The sequence below is a fragment of the Delphinapterus leucas genome, chromosome 11 (genome assembly GCF_059928025.1).
Source record: "Delphinapterus leucas isolate spDelLeu-1000000601 "Yukka" chromosome 11, BTC_Dleu_Yukka2, whole genome shotgun sequence".
NCBI lineage: Eukaryota > Metazoa > Chordata > Mammalia > Artiodactyla > Monodontidae > Delphinapterus > Delphinapterus leucas.
The window spans coordinates 55,777,291-55,796,282 of record NC_143139.1 but is presented as its reverse complement, the minus strand read 5'-3'; the positions used below and the strand labels follow the sequence as shown (position 1 = coordinate 55,796,282).

The following is an 18,992-nucleotide window of genomic DNA, read 5'->3' as shown; positions in this document are numbered from 1 at the left end:
TAAAGAATCCCATTTACAATAGCATTCAAAACAATGAAAAATACTTAGGGATAAATTTAACCAATGAGGTGAAACATCTGTACACTGAAAATTATTAGACATTGGTGAAAGAAATGATGAAGACACAAATAAATGGAAAAATATCCTGTGCTCTTGGATTGGAAGAATTAACATTGTTAGCATGTCCATCCTACTCAAAGCCATCCATATATAGATCCAATACAATCTCTGTCAAAATTCCAATGGCATTTTTCACAGAACTAGAAAAACTAATCATAAAATTGGTACAGAACAACAAAAGATCCCAAATATTCAAAGCAATTCTGAGAAAGAACAAGGCTGGAGGCATCACACTTCCTGATTTCAAACTATAATACAAAGCAGCTATCATAATCAAAACAGTATGGTACTGGCATAAGAACAGATACATAGACCAATGGAACAAAACTGAGAGCCCAGAAATAAACACACACATACAGTCAATTAATATTTGACAAGGAAGTCAAGAATACTCAATGGGGAAAAGATATTTTCCTCAATAAATGGTGTTGGGAAAATCTGATATTTACATGCAAAAGAAATTGGACCTCTATCTTACACCACTTACAAAAATTAACTCAAAATGTGTTAAAGACTTAAATGTAAAACGTAAAATTGTAAAACTCCTAGAAGAAAACATAGGGAAATACCTCCTTGCCTTGGCAACCATATTTTGGACAAGACCAAAAGTACAATCCACGAAAGCAAACAAACAAACAAAAGTGGGACTACATCAAACCAAAACTTCTGTGTAGCAAAAGAAATAACCAACAAAAGTAAAAGGCAATCTACTGAATGGGAGAAAATGCTTGCAAGCCATATACCTGATAAGGGTTTAATATTCAAAATATATAAGGAATGCATACAACTCAATAGCAATAAACAAATATTCCAGTTTAAAAATGGGCAGAAAACCTGAATAAATATTTTTCCAAAGAAGACATACAAATGGGCAACATGTACAAGAAAAGACACTCAACATTACTAATCATCAGGGAAATGCAAATAAAAACCACAATGAGATATCACCTCACACCTGTTAGGATGGCTATTATCAAAAAGACAAGAGATAACAAGGATCTTGGAAAAAAGGGAATCCTTCTGTTGGTGGGAATGTAAATTGGCATAGGCACCACGGCGAACAGCTTGGAAGTTATACAAAAGTTAAAAATAGAACTACCATATGAATATGATCCAGCAATCCCATATCTGGGTATATGTCCAAAGGAAATGATATCACTATCTCAAAGAAATATCTGCACCCCCATGTTCGTTACAGCATTATTCACAATAACCAAGATATGGAAACAACCTAAGTGTCCATCAGTGGATGGATGAAGAAAGTGTGTGTGTGTGTATACATATATACATATGTATTATTCAGCTATGATAATGAAGGACATTCTGCCATTTGTGACAACATGGATGGACCTCGAAGGTGTCATACTAAGTGAAATACGTGAGACACAGAAATATAAGTACTGCATAATATCACTTATATGTGGAAACAGAATAGATTGGTGGTTGCCAAAGGTTGAGATAGTGGGGGAAATGAGGAAATGTTGGTCAAAATGTACAAACTCAGTTTAGGATGAATAAATTCTGGGGATCTAATGTGCAGCATTGTGACTATAATTAACAATACTATATTATATACTTGAAAGTTGGTAAGAAAGTAAATCTTAAATGTTCTCACCACACACACACACAAAATGTAATTATATGAGGTGATGTGTATGTCAACTAACCTTATTGTGGTACTCATTTTGCAATATATAAGTTTATCAGATCATCACGTTGTACACCTTAAACCTACCCTGTGTTGTATGTCAATTTTATCTCAACAAAGCTAAAAAAATGTAGCTGTACGGGACGAGAGTTTATTTAAATAAAACAAGATTGGACGTGAATTAATAACTGGAATCTGAGTGAAATGTATAAATGTGTTTCATTACTATTCTCTCTTATTTTGTATATGTTTGAAATTTTTCATTAAAAATGTTAAAAAATAAGGGCTTCCCTGGTGGCGCAGTGGTTGAGAGTCCACCTGCCGATGCAGAGGACGCGGGTTTGTGCCCCGGTCGGGGAAGATCCCACATGCCGTGGAGTGGCTGGGCCTGTGAGCCATGGCCGCTGAGCCTGCACGTCTGGAGCCTGTGCTCCGCAACCGGAGAGGCCACAGCAGTGAGAGGCCCGCGTACAGCAAAAAAAAAGTTAAAAAATAAATCACAAAACAAAAACAAAGCAAAAAAAAAAATCTCTTGACACAAGCTGTTCTAAATTTTCTAATACTGGTATAGATTTTCCTTCTAAATTTGTTTTATAAAAATAAGGCAGAAATCATGAAGATAAGAATGACCTTCTATGGTTGTAAATCATAGTAAATGTCATATGACTATTTACTGTGTTTAGTAGAAAGCCTTATAGTAGAATTATAACTGTAATATTTAGAGTCGGTCACATGGTCAGTCGATGTCCACCCAGCAGTCCAGCACAAGTTCCCAGCCATCATCTCTGACTCCTTCCCCCACAGGAAATCCATCACACAGTGCTGTCAGTTCAACATCCTAAATCTCCTGAATCTACCTACTTCTCTCCATCCTCACTGGCACTACCATACCTAATAATATTTTTAATTTTTCTTGGCAACTGGCTCCCTTTTTTCCTCCCTCTTTTAAAAAAATGTTTGCTTGATACAGTAATTTGTGATTTAGCTCAAACCAAAGCAGACAGTGGAGAATGATATTAATGTCCCCTCTAAACCACAGTCAGTTCTTTCTGCCATGTCTCCCCACAGGACTTTTAATGCTGCTAATGGCATAGAAGCGATCGCTGCAATTGTCCAGTTATGTGTCAATAATGATGAAAAGCCAGCTCTGATTTCTGCAACTCAAATATGCCAACACCATACATCTTCCCAGTAGATTCAACGGGCAAGAAGATAATTCATGTGTTTTCCTATCTAAGAGGAAATAGAGGTGGAGAGGGAATTTACTACTACCTTCCTGATAGTAATGATGGCCCTGACTTTATGGATCCAATCGGAGGTTACCAAAAAAATTAATTTCTAGGACATGTTATTGGGATTGCTTCTTATTAAAAGACTTCTGATTTCTTGTCCTCTATCATCACAGTAAAGTCAGTACAAATATGTTCAAAAACGTAATCTAGAGTTTCTGTAAATAACCTTTTCAATGCAAGTGGTGAGGTCTCCATGGGTTCATTTTGACCACAAATGTGCACCTAGATGCCTCAGGAACTTTTTCTAAGTGTCCAACTCGCAGATAGAGGTTCGTATTCGTTAGGACAGAGAAGGGCATAAGGCTGGGGCATTTTGAAAAGCTTCCCCATCTGACACCCACTGTTGGTTAAGAACTATTTTATAATTGAATCTAATTTAATTAATCAACTCTGTCCAGTTATTATTAACCATTTCAAATGGAATCCACTACCTCAACTAAAATGCAGCTTTATAACTGTGATGTAAAAATGATTAAACCAGCTTGCCACCAAAAATTGCTCATGAGATTGGGTTTGGGGGCAGTGGCAACTGCTTCAAATCACATGAGAATTTTCACCCACTGTTTAAAAGACTTGCTTTGGGGTGAGGGGACTTATGGACAGCGTGAGCATATTTTTTGAAGGGACACGTAGGGCAGTTTGGCAAGTATAAGTGCACAGGAAAACAGGGAGGTGTTTGTGAAATCAGAGACATTATTTAGTTTAAAGTGTGTCTCTGTTGAAGCCTCTCCTTTCACATAGCCCCCTTCACACGCTGTGCTCTAATCATATCGAACCTCGTGCCAGTCACAGAACATGGATCATGTATCCCCTCATCTCTGCCTGCTCCCTCTGCCTAAACCAGCTGTCCTCCCTCTCCGCCCACCTTCCTTTCACTTGGTGTCATGTTTACCAGTGTTATAAACCCCCGGAGACAGGGCCGGCCTCTTGTCCACAGCAGATTCTCCAGCACAGGGCAGTAACACAGGACAGACTTGAAGATTAAACGAGTGAATATTCTTACAGTGGTGATGCACGCCCTGAGGCACTCATAACGTTACTCTCTGGTGAAACTGAAGAAAGTGGCCAAACGTCCAGTTTATTTTTTTACCTGAGGTTTTTCTCAGAAAAGCAAAGTCTATATTCCAAATTCCCTTTCCACGTTAGGAAATGCAGGTGAATTAAGGAAAGAAACACTAGTGTTCAACATCCTCAGTGCGATGGGCTAGTGACTCTCTTGTAACCAGCCACGTGGCCTCCACTGATGGAAACAGATGACCGTCCCTTCAGTTCCCCTTCATCCCCTAGGAAACACTTAGACTCTGTAGAAGGCAGTTTGCAAGCTCCTGGGTCCCTTGCAGGACTGACGATAAATGAGCCCCAATGCTGGGGAGCAGCCAGGCAGTGGACTTGATTTCTCCTCTCTCTGGGAACTACAGCTTGTCCTCTGTCCAAAAACAGAGTAAGGGTAACAAAGCCTGAGAGCAAAGAATGCTTTGAGAAGTTGAAATAGGCTCTTCTTTCTTTTCCAGTGAGAGTCACAGACTTGAAAATCTCTCCTTGTGGCATCTGATGTTGCATGGACTGATGTTTTTATGATAAAATCATGGGACTAAAACAGCCTGTAATTGAGTATTATGAAAGTGATTGTCAAAGGGAGAAAAACGGTCTTTTAGCCAATGGGTGTGCCTGGCAATTGTTTAGGCTTTGGATAAACTCAGCTTTAGATCTTTGTCCAAGAGTGTACAAAGCTCACCAGGCCTTGACATGGATTTAAAAAAAAAACTAGAATCCTCAAACCAGAAAAGCAGGCTGCCGAGATGGTGTAGGAGCTCAGACTTCAGCTGAACTTCCCACAGATCCCTGGAGGTGAGCTTTCCCTCCCATGCAGAGTTCTCTTGCAAAGAGGACAACTCCTGGGCTCATTTCCCTGGATGTTGTATTTTGACCTCTGCCTTAAATGGGGAGAGCACAAGTTCATAAAACTGTTTCAAATTATGTGTTTTAATTGTTGCCCTTTGTTTGCTTTAGAACTCTTGCTTAATTTTTGTTATCTCAGTTTAAACATAATTTTCTGTGGAAGGGCTTGAGTCCTTTGACTGAGGCAAGTTTCCAGTTGAACTAACACATGGCACTGTTTATTGTAATTCTTTGATTTCTTCTCTTTCTGGGTGACCAATGAGCTCCTTTTGAGGGCAGTGTCTTAGGGCCAACTCAGTACCTGGCACACGTAGCTCAATATTCAGCTAATGAACAGAATCAATAGTTCTTTATCAAGCACCTATGATGTGCTAACCACTGTCTTAAGTACAGGGAGAAAACAATTAGATAAGGTAGACAGGATCTCTGCCCTCATAGAGCATGTTTCCTAGTGGGGAGATTGGCCAAGAGCAAGTAAACCAGAAGTATATGATATAGTTTTAAGTTGTAATTAGCACCAGGAAGGAAACCATTGAAAGAGAAAATAATTGTTACTATCTTAAGCCATTGCTATAGATTTGGACTATTTTATCTTTGAGAGCACTGGGAAAAAATAAAATAACAGCATCAAGTGGAAAAGTATATTCTCATCCTGAAAAAGACAGGTAACCCAATGGAAAACTGGGCCAAACAATTCATATAAGGAGAAATCTAAAGAGCTAACATAAGAAAGAGATGCACAATTTAGTTACTCATCAGAGAAAGACAAATTAAAACAGTAAGATACCACTTTACCCCGATTAGAATTGAAAAATTTAGAAAGTCTGATAATGTCAGGTGTTGATGAGGATACAGAGAAGCAGTCAACCTCATGTGCTGCTGTTATGAGTTGGGGCTGACCAACAATCTGACAGCATTTCATAGAATTAAGGCTGTGTGTATCCTATACGCCACCTCCAGTATGCGTGCCAGAGAAAACCTCCCACAGGTTCACAAGGAGGCCTGTGTGAGAACGTTCATCACTGCACAGTTGTGGTCAGCAGAGTTGGAAGAGGCCATCACTCGAGGAGGAGAATGTAAGGACATATGCCAAGGAATTCCACGTATCAGACTCCGAGCAGATGTATATAATTCAAAGAAATTTAAAACAGATTCAAAAACAACACTAATAATGTTCCAGAAAGCCTGACTATCCAAGGATATATATGAAACACATTAGCGTGGCTGCCATCGTTGTGGGGAGTTGGATGGAAGAGGAAATGAGAATGCAGAGAAGAAAAAATGTAATGAAGAAAAAGAGCAGTACAAAGAAGAGGGTAGTACCTCCACTCTAAAGTTCCAATAATAAAGAGGAAAGAGGAAAATCTACTGGAGAAAAAAAAAAAAAAAATGAAAGGGATTTCACATCTTGAGAGCTACCACTCTACTCCAAAGTTTATTTACTTACTCTCAGTGCTCTTACTCAGTTTGAGTAGCTTGAAGGCAGTGACAGACTCTGAATATCTGAGACCAAGCTCAGTAGACTGGGAACTTCATGGATGAAGCCCAAGGGAACTAAACTATACCTACAGGGAGGAAGCAGTTCTGACCTAGTGGCCAGATTTCACAGATGAAGAAAAGTCAGCATCATCAGAAAGGGACTGAAGTATCCTTAAAGACTTTATAAGAAATTACTAAAAAAACAGTCTCTTTGAAAACTTTGGCATAAGTTCAGCCATTTTAACCTAATTCCACTTTGGTAAATAAAATGTGAAATTCCAGGTACTCAGTCAGTGAAGGCCTGAATAAACGGGGCTATCTGATTTTCAAAGCATTGCCATCACCTTCTGACACAATATTTAAATTGCAGTTTTAGATGTCTGGAACAATTATTCTTTTCCCAACATTTTATTACTAAAATTTCCAAGCATACAGAAAAGTTTTTAAAAAATTGTAGAGTAAATGACCATATACCCCCCCACGTAAATTCCACAATTAGCATAGTGCTCTATTTCCTTTATCACACGTCTCTCCATCTGTCCATCCATCAACCCATCTTGTTTAAATGCATGGAAAAAAATAAATAGCAATTACTTTTTAAGAAGACATAACTACAGAAAGAAATTTTCCAAGAAAACAATAAATGGCATATTTCTCTCTAAAATTTAGAAACAAGAGAATTTTCTCCCTGCCGCCAGTGTAAGAAGTTCCTGGGAAAGAAGACGATCTACAAACAGGTGATCAGTTGTTAAAATATCCAGGGTTGGTTTTAATAGCATATTAACTCTAATCCTTCGGCTTGGAGTCAAATCAATCAGTGAGTGCAACGGGGAATACTAACCTCCTGTGGGGAACATCACTGCAACTAATGAATGAATTTTATTTCCTCTCTTGATGAGAAAAGAAAGGACTTTTAAACCAACTGCTGAGTAGGACCTTTAAAAAAAACCCATTTAGATTCTGGGCTGGCTATATGAACTTAAACTAATATAATTTTTTATAACTCAGTTTTTCTATATTTAAAAGTGAAAAATAGTATTTGTCACTCTATAAAAAAAAATAAGTCATTTCACAGACACCCAAAGTGGTGGTATCTTTGAGCGGCACTTGAAAAAAATTTATTAACGATTAACCATTTATCAGTTATACTGTGTTGTGGACCTAAAAGTTGTGGTCCTAAGAAGATCTGCATTAAAAAAAATTCATTTATGAAAGCAACTGCTTCATTGGGGGAAAAAGTGATTAAGGTAGAATTTCAACTCACCATACTAAAGTTAGTTTACTGTAGAACTGTAAAGAATAAAATAATTTGTTTTGAATAGCTTTAAAGATGACCTTATAATCCCCCAAACTGGCTGAGCCAAGTTCTGGACAAACTTTTATCTGATGCTGAAATTCATGCTCTTAAACTGGTGTGCCATGTACGATCAGGGAATTTTTAATCATCAAAGAGATTTTGGTGAGGTTCATTTTCCTCCCATCTCCTCCATCTCCTCCCCATTTCCTTATCGATCCTCTCTGAACACTTGGCTTTTTGACACTGTGTTTGCCCCACGTTCTCCTCCTACCTTCACCCAATCCTTCAGCCTTCCCAGGGCCTCTCTTTCTCCTGTAGACCCTCCTGGAAGTGTTCTGCTGTCTTTAGCCCTCTTTGTTTCTCATCCTATATGAACTCGAGCGCCTGCTGGGCCAGGCAGGTAACAGGAAGCAGAGGGCTTCCCTGGTGGTGCAGTGGTTAAGAATCCGCCTGCCAATGCAGGGGACATGGGTTCAAGCCCTGGTCCGGGAAGATCCCACATGCCACGGAGCAGCTAAGCCCGAGCACCACAACTACTGAGCCTGTGCTCTAGAGCCCGTGAGTCACAACAACTGAGCCCATGCGCCACAACTACAGAAGCCCATGTGCCTAGAGCCCGTGCTCCGCAACAAGAGAAGCCATGACAATGAGAAGCTCACGCACAACAAGGAAGAGTAGCCCTCGCTCGCCGCAACTAGAGAAAGCCCACGCGCAGCAATGAAGACCCAACGCAGCCAAAAATAAATTAATTAAATAAATAAAATTTTTAAAAAAAACAAAAAACAGGAAGCAGAGATGTGAGGCTGCCGAAGCCCCTCTGGGGGAGTCGCTTCTCAGCACCACGTCACCAGATCTGATGTTTCAAGGGAACTGGAAATCCAAAATTTGTGTGAAGATCTCCTAATTTTCAAAGGTAAGCAACACATTTGAAAATTTTTAAAACACCGTGAGGGAAAAACGTCTGCAGGCCAGACTGGGCCACAGGCTTCCCATCTGTGACCTGCGTCCATGACCTTTTCCTTATGAATTAATATCTTCACCCCTGTCTGTAGCTCCCCCTTGACCCCCAACTTCTCTCTCATGTTCCACACTCCCAGTCACCTCTGGATGTTTTCATCTGAATGTTCAGCTGACATCTCAAACTCGAAACTGAGCCCATCTTTTCCCCTAGAAAACCCCTTCTCCTTCAAACTCCCTTATGTTGATAGAACCACGTCTCTTCCTTTCACTGAGATTCAAACACTCATGCATTAACATAAAGTCTTATTGAGAACCCACAAGGTATCAGATACTGTTCTAAACAACACAGGATTGACAAGACACATTCTCTGACCTCAAGAAGCTCACAGTCCAGTGGAGGAGATACCAAATAGAGAATGACAACACAATGTGACGGATACTCTAGAAGCTGTCTATCCAGAGGCCTAAGGCAGTGTGAGGACAGGAGCAATCCAGGCATCACGGAATTCATTAACTCAATCAACCAAGATATGTTGAATTCCTCCAGTACTCTAAGCCCTGGGGTTAACACCTCATATAAAGTATTGGAGGTACAGTTTTGAAAAATATAGAAGATTTTTTTGTTCTCATACAACTACCCAGGGAGACTGGCAAAAAACAAGGAGGCAAATAAACAAGATCATTTCAGTTAGGGACAGAAGTCTCCAGGCTGCTGTGAGCAAGTTTGCAGTGTATTCCCTGCACAGAGACCCAGCTGAGGGGGAGGACGAGGTCTGCGCCAGCCAGAGGGAGCTCCTTTTTCTAATTACTGCAAAGGCACTCTACACCCTCGTGGTGGCCCTGGATCTTACAAAGTGAAATCGAGTGCCATGGAGACTCTTTTAGACAAGGTGGTCAGGGAAGGTCTTGCTTTGCAATCCAAATGATGAGATCATCTGAAGGGAGAGTCTTCATGGCAGAGAACAATCAACAGAACAGCTCGAGGCAGAAACAAACTTGGAGTGTGAGGAACAGAAAAAAGGCTGGCGGGGGAGGAGCTAGGAACAAGACTGTGCGTGTGTGCGCAGACACATCATATTCTGAAGGTGTTTGGGGGCTGGGGGGTATGAGTGTTAGGAAATGAGTCAGAAAGAGAAGATTCCATCCAGATTGTGGAGGGTTATAATAATAAGCCAGTGAAGAGCCAAAACTGGGAAAGGGAGATTATAGGATCAGAGATTCGTTTTGTTTTGTTTTGTTTTTAAGGAAAATGATCCTACTGGCAGCTAGCAGGTCAGTTAGGAGGTTGTTATAATAGCTAGGGATAAAAATGGAGAAAATAAAGAGAATAAAGAAGGAATGTGATATACAAGAGATAGTACCTAAGTAAGAACAGCAGGACTTGTCTAACTGGACCCCGTGGATGAGAAAAAGGAAGGCTTGGGAGGCCTCTTGTGATGCTCTCCCCACTGCCGCCAGCTACACCCTCATTCCCCACGGTCCACCAATGTCTCCCTTCCCTTGTCTCTCAATCTCCCCCCTTCCTTTCCATCTGAGAACACTTGCCTAGTCTCCAGAGAGCCTCTCTCCTTCCTCTGAACTGATGCGGCACTTTATGCATCCCACAGATTTATTACGTCTCACGTTGTAACTTAGAGCATTATTTCTTGTGTACCTGTCACATCATCCTGCTTAGACTGTCAGCTACTTGAAGATAGGAACCAAGTGTTATTTACCCTTTCATGACTCAAATAGACAATCCCTGCCATATTATGGTTGCAGGAAAAATAGAATCAATGAGTAAAAAGTAGCCACATACTAAGTTATGGCAGGGTGGCTCGTGACATGCAGTCTTAAAAACACGCACATACAGATTATTCAAGGCTAGTGAATGAGAAGATGAACCTCATCTTTACATAGACTCGGTTGTGAATTTGTTTAAGGTAGTTCTTACATTTACTGTGTGCATTTTTCTTACACCAAGTACACCTAATAATAATGCTCAGGAAATGGAACCACCTGTTCCCAAATAATCACAGAAACAAATTTTAAAAGTTGCCAAGTAAAGAGATAGATGAACGTGCCAAAAAGCAGAGACCCAGTGGTCAAATGCAGGAGGAGACGATGGTGTCCACTCTAAGGCCCCCTTGCTCTCAGTATCAGCCCCGAGTCCTTTCACTCTACCTCCCCTGGCTGAGCTTTCACTGGGCCACGCGAACCATGAGAAATTTATGAGAAGCAGTAAATCACCCTGTGTAAGAGAAGTTTATCTTTCAAGGTCATTTCTCCTGTTAAGAAGAGAAAAAAGTGGCTTGTACCAACTTTGGCCGACATCTCTGATCTCCAGCATTCGCTGGTTGTATGGACAGCCTGTAAAGATCCAGCCATTCTCTTTCCTATTTCGGCACCACGTTGCAAAGTCCATGTGGAAATGATACAGCAGTCACGGAGCACAACATTTTAACATTTCCATGTTCTAGTTTGCATTTTAGCTTCAATGAGAATTTCCTTATAAAAAAGAGACATTTGGGGGAAGAGAACTGGAGTGCAGAGGGAGAGACTGTATCTTAATTGGATCTCCACCTGTGACTATAGCACACAAAGCCCGGGAAATCCTAGCGAAGGTCTTGAAAACCAACAGTCCTGGGCGTGGCAATCAAGGTTGCCATGGCGCCCACGTGAATAAGGAAGAGTCCAGGAAAGCAAGAGGTTATCTGTACATCTTTCTTATCAGTTAACAAAGAGCACAGGACCACAGGAGCCACGTACCCTGCGTTCTTAATGAGAGAATAAAGGGTATTCTGGGAAGTACTTATAATGTAGAAGAGGGATATTCCACAGTGTTGAGGATTAAGCCAGAAATTGAAGTCTATCCACAGAAGTGAGCCAAAGAAGAAAGCCAGCCTTCCGAGTATGGAGGTGTGGCCTTAGTGACGTCACCATAGATTGTATCACTACAAGATCCTGTTACTAAGAGAATCACCCCTTTTCCATTCTGGACTCCTGTCAGTTTTACTTATTTATAAACTCAGTGCCCCCTTGGCATGGATTGCTCCTCAGGTGATGAATGAACCTGGCTGCCTGGAACGGGAATGCCATGCCCCGCTTTCCCAGGTCTCTGCACTTGGCTTCCTAGGAATGAACTTCGGGTGTAACCTCCCCTGGGAAAGTGAGGGGTTGGCCCTCGGAACTCCTGTTGCTAATCATCTTGACTGTCTCCCTTCAACTCACCTGGGAACGGGAAAACACTGGGCCAGGGGAGAACTAATATTTTGCTGAACAGTGACAGTCCTAAGGCCCCGGGCAGGCGTTACCTACACAGGAAACATAGAAATCTCTTTCCTGAGTGTTCTAGGGAAGGGCCACACCCAGAAGTGATACAGCTGCTACCAGATGAAACCCCAAGAGCCCCACCTTGGCCGCCTGGTGACACACTCCCAAGGCCGTACCCTGAGGCTGACAGCTGTGCCTCTGCTCTTTTCTCTCAACCTAGGAAGCTTATGAAAATGCAAGAGAGTGAGGGTGACTTTATTTTACAGATACCTCTGAATATATCTTATATTTTAGTATATATAAAATAGTTTATATTTTAAGCAAATTACATAAAAAACTTGTGTTTTATTATTAAAAATAAATTTCTGGGGAATTCCCTGGTGGTCCGGTGGTTAGGACTCAGCGTGCTCAGTGCCGGGGCCCAGGTTCGATCCCTGGTCAGGGAACTAAGATCCCACCCGCTGCATGGCATGGCCAAAACAATTATTTTAGTTAAAAAAAGATAAATTTCTGATGGTAACACCTCTCAAGTGAAGTGATAGCCTCGCTGTGAGAGACCAAAGAATTTCTTCTGTGGAGGATGGGGTCCTGGGAGACAGGAGGAAGTAACCTGACTTCCGCCACTTGGCCCTTGCGGCCCAGTGAGCAGGCCATCCGGCGCTGTTATCGAAGTATTTGTTGTCCAAGAGCTTGTAGGCAGAAGACTGTGGAAGGGCCCAACATGAAGACATACCCGCTACCTTGCTACCCCAAGTGTGCCTTCCTGACCAGCAGGACTGGCAAAATTGGCTTCACCTGGAGACTGGTCAGAAATTCAGGATCTCAGGTCTTACTCCATTCTTGCTTAACCAGAATCTGCATTTTAATAACTCCCTTACTGATTCGTGTACACTTTGAAGTTTGGGAAGTACTTCCCCGAGGAACTGACAAATTATGAATTAGTCTCCACTCAAACATCTCTACCTACTGCCCTGAAATCCCCATGCCTATCAGCCTTCCCTCCAGCATCAAATATAATAATGTGACATAAAGCAAATCAGCCGCAGAGTGAATTTGCAAACCTCGCAAACCATGCAGGGTTTCACAGAATTAATAGACGTGATCTCGGAGAGCCACTCAAATCACAACCAAAGCATCCGCAAGCGAGGAAACAGCACGCTTAGACTCCTTAACAGGCGAAGAGGAAATATCCACAAGGATGGTGACATTCCTTCAAAAGAGAATGATTTGAATATCAAAGAATTCTGACAGGCCCCTGAGGAAAAACGATGAGGCTCATGAATATCTTTGTAAAAATGACCCACTTTATGATTGTGCTGCGAAAGCTAAACATATAGTTTTGTTGAAAAACTATGCTCCAAAAAAAAAATAATAATTCAACACTTCACTCAGTCTTCAATCATTCTAAGGAGGAGCACATTGTTTTAATTATAACTTAAATGATATTATGTGAGAGAAATGACACTTTCGTAAGTTTTAGTTCCATTTTTCAAGACAAAGTCTAATCAGAACTTGCTGTCACTATTTCTCCTGTTGTCTGGTCCTTGTTTGAAGGGCACTTCTGCTCAGTGGACTGTCCCAGGGCCAGTGTTCCTCCCACAGGACTCACTGGACTCCAGTGCTTACTGTTGCATAGTCCTTTTTCCTTTTTCCCTTATGAGACTCCTTTTTGGTACCTATGACCAGTGTGGGATAACTGATACCTACTTACTCCACAACTCAGTGAAGAATTCTTTTTTACTGTCCCGTTTCCCGGTTGGATGTTCCGTGCATTGTGATACCACAGAAGGGGAATTCGCCCATGCGGTTAGAGCTCTAGGGTAGGTATCTGTTCAGGGTTACCTTATCCACCATGAGAAAGTTCTCCAGCGTCTCTCCGTTTTCACAGGTGACATGGCCAACCTCCCTCACGGCTCTGGGCAGGATCTCTCGCACCTCCTGGGCGATCATCCCTAGACACAAACACTCCAACAGGTTTTGTCAGGAAAAGACCTTTCTGGAGAAAATCCTCCCAGGCCTACCTCAGAATGGGAACCCTGACAACTACACAGGATGCCTCTGCGAATAGATGCTTATCCCCCCTCAGCATTTGATCTATGAGGCATTTAAAAAGCAAAGGAGGAATTTGGAGCCAAGGACCACTAGAGGATTAAAAGAGGGAGTGTTGTTTTCTCCACTCTTTCTTGAGACTCCGAGCCGAATGTTGGAAGGGGTTAAGTACCTTCAGATCCCTGTACATAGACATGAGGCTAGGGCACGGGCTTGATTTTCTTTCTTTTTCTGCAGGAGGGCCCTGCCCTCTAAATGGTCCTTTTTTCTTTAGAATTCCTGGACTGGAGTATGAACATCACTCTGCACTTCTCTGACCTGGACCTGCCTGTCCCGCCACCTTCCCTCTCTATCCCGATGCTGCCCAGTGCTGCCTGTCATACAGTTTGCGCTGCCATCCGCCCCTCGGCCCTCATCCCACGAGCAAGAGGCCTCCAGTGAAAGGAGACAATGTGTTCCAAATCCTCCACCAGTACCTTAGGGGGCAGGAGTGGGGATGGGGGTGTTGAGGAAAGATCACAGAAATTTCTTTAACTTTTCCTGCTCTGGTGATTATGGCTTTCACAGACGACAAGTTAGACCGACAGGATGTCGTCAAGTGCCCTAGCATACAGCCTCCAGATGAAGACGGAATTAGAACCTTAATAGCTGACAATATAAAATTAAGAAGGGAGCTGTGTGTGTACCTGTTTGATGGGCAGTGTTTATTCCCATCGCAGATGCGAATTCAGGCTTGTAGTCGTATTCGACAATCCTCATTTGGGCTATTCTTCTCAGCTGTTCATTTGTGTCAACCTAATTTAAGAAGATCAGATTTCACCCGCTTAGATATTTGCTATTCGAATCAAGGCCCAGAGTGACCCAGAGAGATGAAGAATGTTGGGAATGGGATTGTCCTTTCCTCTTGCCCAAACTATTTTAAGAGAAATTTATGTTTTTCTCCTCCAAGAAGCAAGTTTCAAGGTTCATGTCGGCGACTTCCATCCACTGACTTATAAACTGAGCCAGAGTTTATATGGCTAAATTACAGGGCAAAACCTCCCTCATTCATTACTCTGGCCTCACTTCTGTCCACTGAGAGCTGAACCGTCCTTCTGAGAATGGGGGTTGATCACCTTGGAGAGAAACAATTTCTGTCCAGGATGGCAAGGTATCATTTCCAATTGAGCATGCAATATAAGCAGCTAAGAAATACAGGCTGACCTTGTATTTATAAATTAAAAATGCAGGGCTTAGTTTAAGTAACAACCTATTAAGAATGGGTATACCGTACATCATTGAATTGCTTATGGACATCTTGCTGGAGAAAATTGTTTCAAGTGGCAGTTTGCTAGCCTGGATTACCCATCTGCTGGTCCCTCAAAATCCAGGCTACATTCCTACAGATGGCTTCTCCCCCAGACCACCCTGGTCAGCGATGGTGTCCTCCTTGGAGCCAGCCACTCTTACAGGTAGTTAAAAGCGCTCCCAACTGTCACTGCAAGTTCCTCAAAAAAAATTTCATTGGGTCCCAGCAAAATGATAACAATAAAGACAATACAGTGGATTTTTCCTAAAGCTAAATGTGCTGATTCAAAGCCTTCCCTTTTGAGGGTTTTTTTTTTAATGAATTCATGGTAATAGCATGATTGATTTTTTTTTTTTAACGACCTTATTCCACAAGTAAAAAGTTGGCAGTCCTATGTGGGTCCTTAAATTTTCTTTTAGAGAACATAATTGGATTATGAAACCAGTGGTCTCTTGGCAATTAAAAATATACCGCCTGGACATTCATCCATATGTTGGAGCAACCAGAAATGCATTTCTGTTGTTTTAAGAAACCCTTGCTTTGGCCCTGAACCCCTCCCTGGACCCACTCTGTCAAGTGAGCAGGAAAGTTCCTCCAATATCATAAAGGTTCTCTTTCCTTCACCAGTTTGGTGGGTTATCAAATGTTGTGACTTTGTGCCTACCTGGATAAATGGACTAACTTTACTTCAGGTACTTGTTGGGGAGTCTAATTTTGAGCTCACTGCTGTTTTGATCATTGCTGTTATCAAAAGCTTGGTTCAGTTCTTTCATTCATTGCTTCATTTGACTAATATTTACCAATCACCTTCAACATACCAGGCACTACCCTGAGTGTTGGAACTTCAAAATGATTGCCTTTTTAAAGTTCATGGTCTAGACAGGAAAACAGACTCATCCCATAAGATTATATTACAATGTGAGAAATGCAGGGTGATGATGGAGTTATGAACAGAGAATCATGGCAACTCCAAGGAAGCACCTAAAAGATTATCAGGGGACCGTAAAAGAAGGCTTCCCAGAGATGGTGAAGCCCAACCGAGATCTCGGCTTGTTTCAGTTCTCAAACACGCTCTGCCCCTTTCACTACAAGGCCCTTGCTCAGGGCATTTCCCTGCCTCAGAAGCTCTTCCCTTCCACTCCTCTACCTCCACCTCTCCCCATTTAAAACACCTCTTCACCAGAGAAGGACTGCTTGACCTCCAAGACTAGGAAGTTTCCCTCTGCCTTATGTGCTAATGGCACCCGTTCTTTTCCTTCATAGCATTAATCAAAGTTATCACCAGACAACTAGTGAGTCACTTTTATTATCTGTCTTCTCCTACAGAATAAACACCCCATGAGGGCAAGGACATATTTGAGGCCATGATTTTCTGTTCGTCACCACGTCACCGGTTTCTAGTACCATTCCTTGCATGTAGTAGGTGCTTAACTAATATTTATAAAATAAATTAATAACTTTAAGATAGGAGTTAGTCAGGGAAAGATGAAGGGTGGGGAAGAGGGTGGAAAGGGTAAGACTAAGATAAGGATGCTGGGCAGAAAGAACACCATAAGCCAAGTCCTGAGGCAGCAAATCCCCTGAATTATGCCTGCACAACCAAGGCAGGGTTTGGCGTGACTAGACTGTAAAGATCAAGGTCAGAGCAGGGAGGGCCTTGCAGGCCATGCTAGGAAGGAGCAGTCACAATCTCATATTGCCCTGTGCATACACCTGTCACTCTGAGCTCCTACATTCATTCAACAAATATTTAATGAGTAGCTACTATGTGCCAGATACTATGCCAGGCCCTGGAGATTCAATGAGTTTTTTCTTATTTGGAGCTTAAATTTTAATGAAAGTTCCTTTCCTGAGGGTGAGGCCTGTGTTTTGTTTGTCTTAGGACCTGCATAGTGCCTAGCACAGTGTCTGACAGGTAACAGGCACCCAAACTTCGAATGAAGGAAAGAAGGAATGAAAGAATGGAGGTAGTGAAATGGCAGAACAATCCCTGATGCTAACAGAATCGAAGGCAGGGGGTCAGTCAGGAGCCGGCTAGTCTGGCCTTGCACTAGCCAGGCCCTGCCCTGTTCCCCACTCCCTGCACTCTGGGGGTCCCGTGCCCACTTGCCTGCTTCTCATTATCCCCTTGGTTCCTGCATGAGGCCCCATCAGAGACCAAAGCAGAGGCAGTGTCAGTTCCTTTGCTGCAAGGGGAAAGCAGAGGAGGATGTGCCCTTCACTCCAACTGTCCAGGCTACACAGAGGGAAAATGACCCCTGCTGTCTAAGTTGGATCCTTGACTGCATTTTCCCCAAAGACATATTCCTAGACATAGCAGTTAGGTTCGCTAGTACTACCACCACTATATTTCAGACAGATTTTTGGCCACACAAAATTCTGAGGGTTGGCTTGGGGACCTAAACACCTGTAACAATCTTTTTCTAAGGAAATGCTCTTGTGATTTCTAATGCTGTGTTGTAGACTTTCCAAAGCTAAATATAAACTGCTTGTATTGCATGCTCCCTATGGCCTGTACTCTTGGCCCAGGAAAAACACTTGAGGCAAGGACTGTGCCTCCTTGTAATCCTCTACTAAGAACTGTACAAAGGCCACGACTCAACACCATGCCTTGCTCATCAATGTGTGCTGAGTAAGAGGGTAGGAAGTGAATTTGGGTGTCTAACCTGATCTTGCCCACAGCAATTTTGGAAAGTTTTGACCATGAATGCAAAGGGCCATCACTGTCATGCTGCCTCACACCCAAGGTTTCTGTATCTTAACTCAAGCCTTTCACCGCAGAGAGGACATTGTAGACCGTGAACTCCAGTCCGTTCAGGGAGGGATATCTCATTACCCGGGGCCCGCAGCCCGGACTATCAGTCTCCCATCAGGAGCAGCTTGAATGGCACTGGCTCACCCTGAACTTCTGCATTTGGCTCGTGGCCCTGAGGGGAGACTGCATGTTTGACTTTCTTGAGCTCTTCACACATCTGTCTTTAACTAGTTTACTGCTGGTGCGCTTGGGAGAAATTACCTTTGAGTATTTCACCTTAACTGATCTTTTTTCCCCTGCCTTTTCTTTTTAGCCGTTTGCTGCCTTATTTTCAGCCTTCACCACAGAATTTGGTGCATTCAACGTTCAACTTCCTTTTTTTTTGCATTGACGTTGCTGTTCTTCACGCCCCTTTGGTTTGCAGCATACCCTTTTCACCCTAATTTTTGCTTGTAAAAGCTGCATTTCCTCTCCAGTCTATCATCACCTCTGTAAACACCAAGTCTGGGTAAGTGAAACTGCTCTCGCCCGAAGCTGACCTCATTTCCCAGTGCCTCCGTTTCACAGGTTTCAGTCATATCTGCTTTATTGTCTCTGTGTCTTAGATGTGTGTCCAGATGAGCCCCAGAGATCTCCTCCAGGCCCCTCCACGCAGAGTGCTTGTGTGCTTAATATATGCAAAGCCACGTTCGCTGCCGTGAGCGAGGAGACGCAGAGTCAGGCACGGCAGCAACGGATGTTCATCCTCCCAACACGGTATCAGGCAACATGTTCGGCCACTACAGTTGTCTCACAGCAGCTAACTCAGAAGCCAGCTCTGGCTGCCGTGCGTCCTTGATGGGAAATGCCTCCAGTCCTACGCTTGCAATCAGCTCAACCAAAGGTTCACTTCCCAGCACATTTGGAAGAATGGCCTTCTTTTAAAAGTTGGAAAAACTGAGTCAGAGAGAGGT

General features: G+C 42.5%; 1 protein-coding gene across 1 annotated transcript in view; it reads right to left on the bottom strand.

The window, feature by feature from the left end:
- The window catches only part of MYRFL (myelin regulatory factor like), a 115,496-nt gene that overhangs the window by 25,028 nt on the left and 71,476 nt on the right, over positions 1 to 18,992 (bottom strand). Inside the window, exons 12-13 of the mRNA XM_089921584.1 lie at positions 14,683 to 14,791; positions 13,790 to 13,899 (exon numbers count right to left, since the gene is read on the bottom strand). Of these exons, the coding sequence (XP_089777710.1) occupies positions 13,790 to 13,899; positions 14,683 to 14,791 (219 nt within the window). The remainder of the gene's footprint in view (positions 1 to 13,789; positions 13,900 to 14,682; positions 14,792 to 18,992) is intronic.